The sequence below is a fragment of the Barbatula barbatula genome (assembly GCF_947034865.1).
Source record: "Barbatula barbatula genome assembly, chromosome: 18".
In the NCBI taxonomy this organism is placed as follows: Eukaryota; Metazoa; Chordata; class Actinopteri; order Cypriniformes; family Nemacheilidae; genus Barbatula; species Barbatula barbatula.
Genome location: NC_136781.1, coordinates 1,068,143 through 1,080,570, shown reverse-complemented (window position 1 = coordinate 1,080,570; position 12,428 = coordinate 1,068,143). Strand labels below are relative to the sequence as shown.

The 12,428-nt window shown below is 39.2% G+C and overlaps 2 protein-coding genes across 2 annotated transcripts in view; one reads left to right on the top strand and one right to left on the bottom strand.

Annotated features, from left to right (window-relative positions):
• Window positions 1-1,448: 1,448 nt before the first annotated feature.
• tlx3a (T cell leukemia homeobox 3a) lies at window positions 1,449-3,832 on the top strand (the record flags this gene model as incomplete). The annotated part of the gene is made up of 3 exons (XM_079479417.1): window positions 1,449-1,884; window positions 2,684-2,918; window positions 3,616-3,832. The coding sequence occupies 3 exons, from the start codon at window positions 1,449-1,451 to the stop codon at window positions 3,830-3,832; spliced, it is 888 nt and encodes a 295-aa protein (XP_079335543.1).
• Window positions 3,833-4,284: 452 nt separating this feature from the next.
• The window catches only part of kcnip1a (Kv channel interacting protein 1 a), a gene marked incomplete at its 5' end in the record, with an annotated part of 16,840 nt that continues 8,696 nt past the window's right edge, over window positions 4,285-12,428 (bottom strand). The window contains 5 exons of the mRNA XM_079479416.1: window positions 4,285-9,334; window positions 9,682-9,744; window positions 9,845-9,949; window positions 11,602-11,709; window positions 11,837-11,907. Of these exons, the coding sequence (XP_079335542.1) occupies window positions 9,287-9,334; window positions 9,682-9,744; window positions 9,845-9,949; window positions 11,602-11,709; window positions 11,837-11,907 (395 nt within the window). The 3' untranslated portion in view covers window positions 4,285-9,286. The remainder of the gene's footprint in view (window positions 9,335-9,681; window positions 9,745-9,844; window positions 9,950-11,601; window positions 11,710-11,836; window positions 11,908-12,428) is intronic.

The following is a 12,428-nucleotide window of genomic DNA, read 5'->3' as shown; positions in this document are numbered from 1 at the left end:
GTGTCAAGTTAAACCAAACTTCAAAGAGCCTTTAGGAACAAAATACAAAAACATCTATGCAGCTTTCCATTTACAAACATAAGTGTATTATTATCAAATAGTGGAGAAATTTGGCTTTTAAAACCTGACATACAAATCCGTCTATTTGTCCTAAATGGAATTTCTAAACCTGAACAGGTATGATGTGCTTCGGATAAAAGCGTCTGCCAAATGAATAAATGCTTATAGAGGAGGTCATAAATATACAAATAATAATAAAAAACAATATTTACTCGGGCTATAAAAGCCAATAAACAACGATATGTGGGGGCTTACTTTTCATTGTCTGCATTGTCATGTTCTTTATGGTAAAGATGATCCAGCCAATTGTGTCTGTGGGGCCCGGGGCCGCTCGTGTCCATTTCACCTGCGCAGACGCTTCTAAACTGCATTATCGAGTCAATCTTCACGGCTCTTTCATTGCGCTCGTCCTGCCAACAGACTGCCCACGGCAAACACTCCATTTCCTGGTGAGAGGACACGGATTTGGCCGTCAATTTACAAGGTTTTGCGCGCGCGCACAAGAAGAAAATGTCCCCTTCCTTCCCAGATATAACGAATTATATTTTGGGTCAAATTTACGCGAAGATAATTGGTCTGTGGTGAAATTGTGCAGTTTTACTAAAGGCAATTACGCACAATGGAGAGCATTTGGCATGAGTGGCTCGAGCATTTGTCAACGCTATGGCACAAATCAATGGTGTACATTTCAGCAGCAGGGCTCTTTGGAGATGACGAACACATGTTTAACGGAGTTATTCTCCGATTACTACCCAACGATCGATAACAGAATGAACCCGTCACGTTAATCACAGTGAATCCATTCTGTAGAGAAACATTTACTTTCAACTCACATAACATAAACAGATTACTTAATATAAAACACACAAAAACTTAAAAAAAATGTAAACAATAGTATTATACAAGTTTATTCAAAATGTGTGCCTGAAATGTTAATTTAATTTAAAATAATGAGAAATGCTGAAAATAAATGTGTAAGGAAATTATGCCATTTTCTGAAAAACAGCAATTAAACAAAGTGCATTTCAGAATCGGACGCGATGACATTATTGCAGGTTTATTTGGATAATTTGACGGGACTCGCAGTTTATTCTTTCTGAGTCTAAATGTCAACCAATAGACAGAGATTATGACGATTCGGTAGGGCCGACCAATAAAAACTTGCTCAGACGAGTTTGGCAAGAGCGCAGAGTACAAACGCGACAGTTTGACGCTAGACGCACATCAGACCTGTGGAAGTTCAAACAAGGAAAAGGAAAGAGGACAGCCATAGAGACCATGGACAAAGTAGCTGTTAAATTAAAAATATTTTCACGTCTAACGTGATTCACTTGTCTTAATCTGTTATAATCTGCTGCGCAACGGATTTGGTTTGTCACAGGGGAGCCATGGAGCACGGAGACCGAACCCCGGAGGCCAGCGAACCAAAACCGCCATCCAAAGCCAATCAGGAACTCATACGATTCGGGATCGACCGGATCCTGGGCTCTTTGAATTCGGAAAGCAGTCGCGCGCACTGCGGTAACACTGTGGATAACGGAGGTCCCGATAACAGTCGTTTGGGGAGCCCGAACAAAGCGAGCGTTGCGCCTCATGCCGCTTTGCCCGTCTCTCTCTCCGGCATCACGGGCTTACTGGAGGACTCCGGCCGGATGTATGGAATGAGCGGAACTTTGGTCCCTAATGGTGTGATTCGGGTTCCGGCGCACAGACCTCTGGCTGCCGCGGTACCGCCGTCCATGGTGAGCGCAGTACCCACGCTGGGGAGTCTGTGTTTTCCGTGGATGGACAATAACCGCAGGTTCTCCAAAGAGAGATTGCCAGGTAAAGGCAAGAAAATGTTTTGGAATCACGATTCAAAAAACAATGTTGTCTGTCTGACTGTCGCAGTTATGCATTTCAGAAACGTTATAAAAGTAATATTTAACAAATAATTGATCGTTTGTAAACGGGTTTCCCTAAACAATTTGTTGTTTATCAATTAATTTAAAATAATTCAAGATAACAGTGTAGCTGTAAACCAGGCCTAAAATATTACAAATAAATTCTTGTAAATCCGCCTGGAAAGCATCAATTATTTCCATGCTACGATTTGCATATTTGTTTATTTCTATCCTACAAAACCACACTTATATATGTGACGACATTTAATAACAAATACAATAATTATCGAGTAACATAAATGAACAATTACTATGTGTCTTGAACATTTATATTAAACAGAAATTCTGTTAAAAGTGTATTCAGTATTTTCCGTTTCACACGGGTGATAATAGTAAATGCAGTATAACAGAATGCACTCCGTTTAGATTGTTTTTGTCAACATTTGATAAATATGGTCCCTTGGCATATTTTAAAACTATAAAAAATACGTAATCACGTTTTTATGTTTCACAATCATAATTTCTATTTTAAAGCCTTTTTATTCGTTTTCTGCATTAAGTTCACCACTACAGTCGAGCATCGGGTTTTACATTTACATATTCGACAGAAACCTTTATCCAAAGCGATTTCATCAGTATGTGTCCCTTGGCCATCGAACCCAATGCTTTATTGAGCTACAGGAGTAAATGAATGTCATTTTTCGAATGGGGATGTTCACCTTTGCTCTCTTTTTTCTCAGCACTAATTCCATTCACGGTGACCCGGCGGATCGGTCACCCGTATCAGAACCGAACTCCCCCAAAACGGAAAAAGCCCCGCACGTCGTTTTCTCGCGTTCAGATCTGCGAGTTGGAGAAGCGCTTTCACCGGCAGAAATATCTCGCGAGCGCGGAACGCGCCTCTCTCGCCAAGAACCTGAAGATGACGGACGCGCAGGTGAAGACCTGGTTCCAAAACCGCCGGACCAAGTGGAGGTGAGATACGTGACGTGAGCCTGTAGATCAGACAGAAATATTTTCACGATGCTCTTTATTTCATTAATGTTGCACTTTGTCGTATAACTATTATCTTGTTTTTATTATTATTTATGTTGCGTCTTCACTACAAGTATAAGCAACAAAACATGCGCAGAAAACATAAATCAACACAATGACACAAATAAACATCAAAGTGTATAACAAAATTAAATGGAAATCCAACAAAAATGACAAATGACATCTCCTGAGAATGTAACAGTGACCACAATGTTGTAGAATTCCTTGCTGCTAAATACAAAAACATACTTAAAAATAAATGTTCATAAAAGTTTTATTTGTCTGGGTGTATTGCTCCATAAAATACTTGAAGATCCAGAGAAGCTTAACACAAAATGCTGTTTTTTGGGGTCTACAGACTATAAAAACGAGAAGGTGTCAATCATTTTAAGAACCTTTAAATGACAGATCCTCTGGAGAACCAAAACTGATTTTTCAATAGCATCACTACAACGTTTATTTTTAGGAGCATATGCAGTATTTTAACCTCACGCTAAACGCATCTATTTAGAACTTCATTTTCTTTACTTAAGAAAATATCATTAAAATAACCATTTTTGTTATAGGCAAATTCTTTGCTTTATTTCATGGTCTTTGTAGCTTTCTTACCTTCCTTAAAATTCCCCAAAATGTCTAGAAGGCAAACAGCAGAGGAAAGAGAGGCAGGCCGCCAGCAGGCCAATCGGATGCTGCTTCAGCTTCAGGCCGACGCCATCCAGAAGTCCATGAGCGAATCTGTGTCCTCAGATCCTCTGTGCGTGCACAACACATCTCTCTACGCCCTCCAGAACCTCCAGCCATGGGCTCAGGAGAGACCCGGTAAAATGACCCCAACAAGCACCACACTGACTTAAAAGGCTCCGTGAGCGGATGCTGGATTCAGGACACGCTTCTGAAAGACACATTCTCTGACCTTCAGCGCTCTCACAACGGGAGGAACAAACAGATGATATGAATCAGACTTTTTGATCAAACATTTTATATGTGAAGAGCATTTGTAAATCGTGAAGAATCAAAGCACTTTTTGTGAAGAGTGAAATGACAATGTAAACCACATCTATAAGATACTTGCACTTGGTGGAGACAAAAAGAGAAAGCAAGATCCCACAGAGCTCCATGTTTGATTTGGGCCTAAAAGTAAAACGCAGGCGAAATATTCACTTCACTAACTGGCAGTCAGTCATGTACAAAACAACTCTTCCATCAGAGTGGTCTAAATAATCTGAATACTGTTATTTCATTGAGTTCAATTGTTGACCGACGGAAAGCAAAAGTAAGTCAAACCACCACAGAACCATCAGCATTACGCATTGATTTTTTTATTGTTAAATAGCAGTTTACAACATTTGAACGAGAGCATATTTAATCTCCCTGTCTGTATGTCTCTCTGTCACGTGAGAGTTTGTTTGTGTCCTGATCTTATTTAATCACGGAAAAAAAATGAAACATTTCTCCTTTACTTATTCTATCCTTGGCCCTGTTCAGCATCCTGAAACTGTTATTGAAAAACAGCTTCTAATCTCATCACTTAACGTATAAAATATAAGTATCATATATTTGAAACTAAACATGCTGTACTGGCACAGTGATTGTTGAAAAACATTATTATATGATCAAAAAACGACCAATAAAAGCAATGAAACAGTAATGATATGGTTGACAAAGTAGAAATGAGGGACGCCAGGACTGATAAATCACATGTTTCAGCAACGTTTTATCACAAAACCGATGGCTTTTGATTCCTGACACAAAACTCTTTCTATTATTCACATTTTCAGGAGTTTATCAGTCAAAACTGACGTGCGCACATCCCCGGTCTAACTAACACAACCGTTCATCTCCAAATAAAGAAAATGTTTGTCTGCTTCAAACTTGTAATGACTTTTCAATGCCGGACATCAAATCCTTAAATCCACTCGTGTCTGTTAATCATGCAATGAATTTGTGACGGATGAAATCAAGCCGAGTCCTAATATTTCTGCTCAATAAAGATCCAGTTGTGTTCGGTAATGACTGAGATTACAAACGTATAATGGATTTAAAACGCTATTTCAGACTGACTTCTTTCATATACTCTCCTTTGATTCTTTTCTGTCCCAAGTTAAATAATATCACAGTCAGGTGGCATTATGGCTGTAATACACAGTACTACGTTTTGGCAAATCACAGCTTTCACTTACAGTAGTTTAACAAAACAGACACACACACACACACACACACACACACAGTGATTGTTGAGGATTGCTACAGCACCCGTCAGTCAAAATCCTGACAACTGTCACTTCACAGGGTGAATCTCACAAATCATGTCAGAAACAAAGACATTATTGTGACGGAGTCAGAAAGTCGGAAAATAAATAAAGCAGAAAAAACGTATTTATACTCTTAATAAAATATACGTCATGATGTTTTTTGATTTGCATTTTAAACTCACCTAAAAAGATTGAGTCACGGATAAACATTACAATAATACTGTATTACATTAGTAAGAATAACCATTTAGAAAAAACGATTTTACAAACAATTCAAGTAAAACACATGGAGAGAATTTGGGGAAGAAATCTGGAAATCTACACACACAAATGATTCGTACCCTACACTCATGCGTCACGATGCCATAGAAGAACCCTTTTTGTCTAAATGGTTCATGGAGAACCTTAAGCATCCCAAGAACCTTTCTGGTTCTTTATGGTGAAAAAAGGTTCTTTAGATTATAAAAAGGTACCAAAGAGATGACTGAATGGTTCTCCGTGAAACCAAAAATGGTTCCTCTTTAAAGCACCTTTATTTTTAAGAGTGTAGGTAAATATGATCAAGGAAGGCTGTGAAAATAAATCTGCACCGCCTTTGGATCTTTTCTTGAAAATTGTTACAAAAATCGAACCTTCCATTGGCGAATAAGAATTTTAAATAGTGGGATGTCATCATGAAATAAATGTGATTTTCTCTAATACACACATTGCTCATAATTATTCTTTTTACGACCCTCTTATTTTTGCCAAGATACCCAGCTCTGCGTCTTTACCCATAATGCCTAATACGTTTAAAGAACACCTGAAAAGAGATTGAGACAATTCCTCTAAAGAGGTGGGTATGAATAATATTGAGCAAAACTGTATAAACATGTCCTGTTTGTCCCAAACTTTATGTATAATGAGACAGCTTATGCTTCAGTGTTTGAATGTAGTATAATATAATCGTGTCAACATATTAAAATGTAAATTTCCCATTGAAATGTTTCCAATGAGAGACCACGGTAGATGAGGACTCTTTTAATTTTGTTCAAAGCACTTCAATGTGAGACCTCAAGAACATTTACACAAATACCGGTGGAAATACTGACACGGAGTCGCTGTGAGATTCACCCACAAACAAATCCTCCCTTCTGACACTGACAGATATACAGACCAACCAGGAAGCAGAGATTTGAGTAGGTGGAGCTTAAAGCAGTGACAAGCACACAACATCTGAGACTAGTACAAGTGACGAGCACAAACTCACACGATAACAAACATCAGATCAACAGCAAGTGGATGAAGAGAGACATCTCAGCACGAGCACGATATTATAATACAACAAACACGCTGTTACACTGTTATTATTGTAGAGACGCACGCGATGCTGCTCTCTAAATACTTTATCACTTTAGTTGGCATAAAGCTGAACGACAGCTGATTGGTTGGATCATTAGAAATACAACAAAAGGTTTTTTTCTCTTAAAAATAGGGAAAAGTGATTAACATTTGTGTATGAAGCGTAAAAACGGAGAGCGTATCTGAAGTAAATCTCCCACGGACAGCTCTTAAACACACGGAAATACTTGAACGCATCAAAGGTCAAAAATATATTTTAGGACTGATCACAGTATATCAGTTCTGCAAAGTTCAGACGGAAGAAGATGCGTTTTTGAAGGGTTAGGGCATAAATTAACCCGTTTCATTTCATAAATTCAACCTGCTCTATCTGCTTAAACACACATGATTAAAGTAACACATGCTTTCTAAATTTTCTTCTGTTTGGTTATCAACACTTATTTTTCTGGCACAGAAAGAAAGAGGTCAGATAGGGCCAGCTAAGGTCAAATAAGATCAGATGAGGTCTGATATGGTCAGATAATATGTGATAGGGTGAGATAAGGTCTGATAGGCTGATATAAGGTCTGATAGGGTGAGATAAGGTCTGATAGGGTGAGATAAGGTCTGATAGGCTGATATAAGGTCTGATAGGGTGAGATAAGGTCTGATAGGGTGAGATAAGGTCTGATAGGGTGAGATAAGGTCTGATAGGGTGAGATAAGGTCTGATAGGCTGATATACGGTCTGATAGGGTGAGATAAGGTCTGATAGGGTGAGATAAGGTCTGATAGGGTGAGATAAGGTCTGATAGGGTGAGATAAGGTCTGATAGGGTGAGATAAGGTCTGATAGGCTGATATACAGTCTGATAGGGTGAGATAAGGTCTGATAGGGTGAGATAAGGTCTGATAGGGTGAGATAAGGTCTGATAGGCTGATATAAGGTGAGATAAGGTCTGATAGGCTGATATAAGGTCTGATAGGGTGAGATAAGGTCTGATAGGGCCAGATAAGTTTAGACCAGGTCAGACAGGGTGACATAAGGTCTGATAGGCTGACATATGGTCTGATAGGGCCAGATAAGTTTAGACCAGGTCAGACAGGGTGACATAAGGTCTGATAGGGCTAGATAAGGTCTATTAGGGTGAGATAAAGTGTGATAAGGTGATATAAGGTCTGATAGGGCCAGATAAGATTAGACCGGGTCAGACAGGGTGAGATAAGGTCTGATAGGGTGAGATAAGGTCTGATAGGGTGAGATAAGGTCTGATAGGCTGATATAAGGTCTGATAGGGTGAGATAAGGTCTGATAGGGCCAGATAAGTTTAGACCAAGTCAGACAGGGTGACATAAGGTCTGATAGGGTGAGATAAGGTCAGACAGGGTGAGATAAGGTCTGATAGGGCCAGATAAGTTTAGACCGGGTCAGACAGGGTGAGATAAGGTCTGATAGGGTGAGATAAGGTCAGACAGGGTGAGATAAGGTCTGATAGGGCCAGATAAGTTTAGACCGGGTCAGACAGGGTGAGATAAGGTCTGATAGGGTGAGATAAGGTCTGATAGGGTGAGATAAGGTCTGATAGGGTGAGATAAGGTCAGACAGGGCGAGATAAGGTCAGACAGGGTGAGATAAGGTCTGATAGGGTGAGATAAGGTCTGATAGGGTGAGATAAGGTCTGATAGGGTGAGATGAGGTCTGATAGGGTGAGATAAGGTCTGATAGGGTGAGATAAGGTCTGATATGGTGATATAAGGTCTGATAGGGCCAGATAAGTTTAGACCAGGTCAGACAGGGTGACATAAGGTCTGATAGGGCTAGATAAGGTCTATTAGGGTGAGATAAAGTCTGATAGGGTGATATAAGGTCTGATAGGGCCAGATAAGATTAGACCGGGTCAGACAGGGTGAGATAAGGTCTGATAGGCTGACATAAGGTCTGATAGGGTCAGATAAAGTGTGATAGGGTGACAAAGTCTGATAGGGTCAAATAAGTTTAGACCGGTCAGACAGGGTGAGATAAGGTCTGATAGGGTCAGATAAAGTGTGATAGGGTGACAAAGTCTGATAGGGTCAAATAAGTTTAGACCGGTCAGACAGGGTGAGATAAGGTCTGATAGGGTCAGATAAAGTGTGATAGGGTGACAAAGTCTGATAGGGTCAAATAAGTTTAGACCGGTCAGACAGGGTGAGATAAGGTCTGATAGGGTCAGATAAAGTATGATAGGGTGACAAAGTCTGATAGGGTCAAATAAGTTTAGACCGGTCAGACAGGGTGAGATAAGGTCTGATAGGGTCAGATAAAGTATGATAGGGTGACATAAGGTCTGATAGGGTCAAAAACAATTAGACCGGTCAGACAAGGTGAGATAAGGTCGTATATGGTGAGATATGGTCTGATAGGGTAAGATAAGATTAGACCGGGTCAGACAGGGTGAGATAAGGTCTGATGGGTCCAGACATAGTCAAATTGTCTAAAAAGAAAGAAGTTTTGAAGAGATAAAAAATGCTTGTTTTCCAGCATGTTAAGCAGACATCATATTGCTATGGCAACAAAGTAAAGACAGTCTAGACAGACTGAACAAACACACAATCACATCAGTAACCATTGTGATGAGGGTCAAAGTCTTTCCTCCTTTTGGCCATAACACTGATCTGCTTCAAAGTTCATGTTTCGTTCCCTTCGTTTCTCTGCCACTCTTGTATTTAATCCTCTCTCATCCTCCATCTTTCTGTGGCTATATGACATTCTCAAAGAGCTGCAATGATCGCATGATGTTTTCATCCTGCAAACAAGAACAGAAGAAAGACACAATGACAAGTGAAATAAAGTAAGAGAATAAGAGAATGAAAGAGCAGCTCGTTTCTACAGTTAAGAGAGCAGCACTCGCTATTCGTCACTAGAGGGCACTGTACTCATTTACATCATCCGTGAATGAAACAACAGCACACTTGACTATTTATACTGTATACTACATTTGGATGCTATTGCTTTCGGTTCAGGTATCAAGCTGCAAATGGACTTATACGTGCACTTCATTACAGTTTTCCACATGTTTGCAAATGTAGAAGGTCATTAGACAGACACAGAAACAGTTGACACAGTGTGCATTGTAAGAAGCTCAGAGGGTACCTCTTGACAAGAGAGAATAAACTCGTCCAGTGTGACCACTCCGTCTCTATTCTTGTCCATTTTCTAGAAAAAGAACATCATTCAACGTTTTCAAAACAGTTGTTTGAAAATGTATCCGCTGAAATCTGACGGACAGCATCTCACGGGTGCAAATATATCTGACCTGAAAGAAAGCATCCACGTGATGTCTGGTCGTGTCAGTCTTCAGAGCAGGATATGTAAAGCGGCCCATCATATCATAAATGGCTTTGACTATATGTGTCATTTCCTGAAACACACAAACACACACGCAATAAAATGCTTGAAGTTCATGTTTTAATTTCTGCATGAGATCAATACTTTTTAAAGGACTGTATGAAGCTGGTTAAGAGACCAAAGTCTTCATAAAAATAGTCTGTATTTGTACGTTTTCTGAGAAGTGCACCTCCTGAATCTTTCCTAACCCAATAGATGCGTGTCAGTCGGAAGCACGCGCTTGTGCGTCTGACGTTTTGCCTAGCGATATCAAAATCTACGAAAATATACTTAATTCCCTCTAAACGAAAACCATTGGGAGGAGGAAAGTAAAGTTAGCATCGACATAAAAACAACTTTTATAAATAATGTGATTAGCGGTCGCTTTGGATGTTTCCTATCATGGAGAAGAAAGTAAAGATGGCGACCTCTAGTGGCTGTGTGAATGTATTCATGTTAAAACACAGCACAACATTGTTGTCTGAATGAGGTAAATAAATCAAATGAATGAAAACAGACTTTGGCGATAAGTGAGTCTCGGTGGTGTGCAGTGGACTTTGTCAAATAAGTAGGAAGATTCCTACCAGTGTCATTTATTGTTCTTGGACATGATGTTTCATAACAAGTGTATTTATTCGGACAGAAGATCATTCTACAATCTTGCCTAATAGTTTCATTAAAAAGAAAAGTACTTGGTTTAGATGTGTCTGCTAAGGTTTCCATGATCATATTGTATTGTAAATGTCTTACAAAGATATTTTTTCTTTTTTACATTTCCTAACGCCAGTGTTTCCGCTAACCAAAGCCCGCATCCAGATCTTAACTATTTGCTTTTCATATCGAGTCTAAATCTGGGTTCACACCAAACGCAAATTAAGTGTTATGCGCAGTTAAATTACATACAAAGTCAATGCAAAGACGCACGTCAATCTCCTCTTCCGCGAAGGTTGAAAATATTTGTCAAATTGCGTCACTCACGCGAAAATAACAAATAATTTCCCGCGAGAAATAAAGAGCGTTTGGTGTGAACCAAGCATAACGCCATCCAGGAATTAGCCAAGCCGATCCATGGCTTTTTGTTTTATTTGGCTAAACAGACTTCATGCCAAAGCCGAGCCTCATGCTGTTGTCTAAAAAAAAACAATGCCAGGACTAAGACAGAATTTAAGCCAGTTTCTACCCAGAATTTCTTGCTATCTGGGGCGTAGCTCCCACATTTCCAACAATTATTTTGAAGGTTTTACGAGAGTTTGCTATACATTATAAAATTGTGCTTTTTCATAAGAACACTTAAATCAGCTGAATAAACCTTTTTTAAAAAATTTAGAAAGCACTTGAATGGAATACAAATGATACAAAATAAAGGTTTTTATTTATCACCGTGAAACATTTGAAAAAATCAATACAAATACTTTAAAAAGAATGTAAAATGTGGTAAACATATGCTTATATTTAATATTTTCTGAATATTTCCCCAAAAGGTCTGAGAATCCTTGATCTTCGCATTAGCTTCAATATAAACGTTTTAATTTGTTTCATTGGATTACATTTTTCTTTTGTCAATAAATAAATCCCACAATTCAGATTTTGTTACTTCATAGTATTTATTACTTTCCTATTATTTCAAAATGTGAATGATAATCAAGGACGAGTAAAGAATGAAACGTTGTCTGTACACACACAAACCTCTTTATTAATGTAACCATCTTGGTTGATGTCGTATAGATTAAAGGTCCACTGTAACTTCTCTGTTGTTGAGCCTCTCAGTAAGATGGACAGAGCCGCTACGAAGTCCTGAGAGAGAAAGAGCAAGAGAGAGGATAAATGTGAAGAGTAATTCATCCTTAACATGCAATCAAAAAAATAATAAGAGAATAGAGATGAAGAACAACAAACAAAGAGAGCGAGAGAAAGTGATCACCTCAAATTTGATGGATCCATTGTGGGAGGAGTCGAAAGCATTGAACAGATAATGTGCGTATGTGCTGGCGTCTGTAAAGAGAAAGTGATTCTTTAAAACCTCATTTCACCCAGAGCGATGACGTCCATCCGCTAAAATCTGGGCCAGCTCTGTTACATCCGGCGCCGTAGGGAACAACGGCGTTTCGCTTCAGGATGCACATGGGATTACTACGTGAGTCCAATTATTCAAACACTTCGCCATTACGTCGACAACCAAAAAGGAGAAGCACTTCAGGCTGTGCGTTTCAAGGTACATCAACAAATATGAAAAAAAGCAAAGTGAACCTTTGCAACTAACCGATGATCAAACAGCCACTTAACAATGCTCACAGTAGTGCTGTCGGTTCGCCGAAATTTTAACGTTTTCTTAGTTACATTGATTAATCACTAAGGAACATCCCCCTAGTGCTATGAGAAATGACCCAGCTGGTTGAGATTTTAGAGGAAGCACGTCATCGTCCCGTGTGCATATACCCTATTATTACAAAGAAGAGGTCATCAGTAATATCTCTTAAATGTTCTGGACTTTGACGTTAGTAATCTCCTGTAAA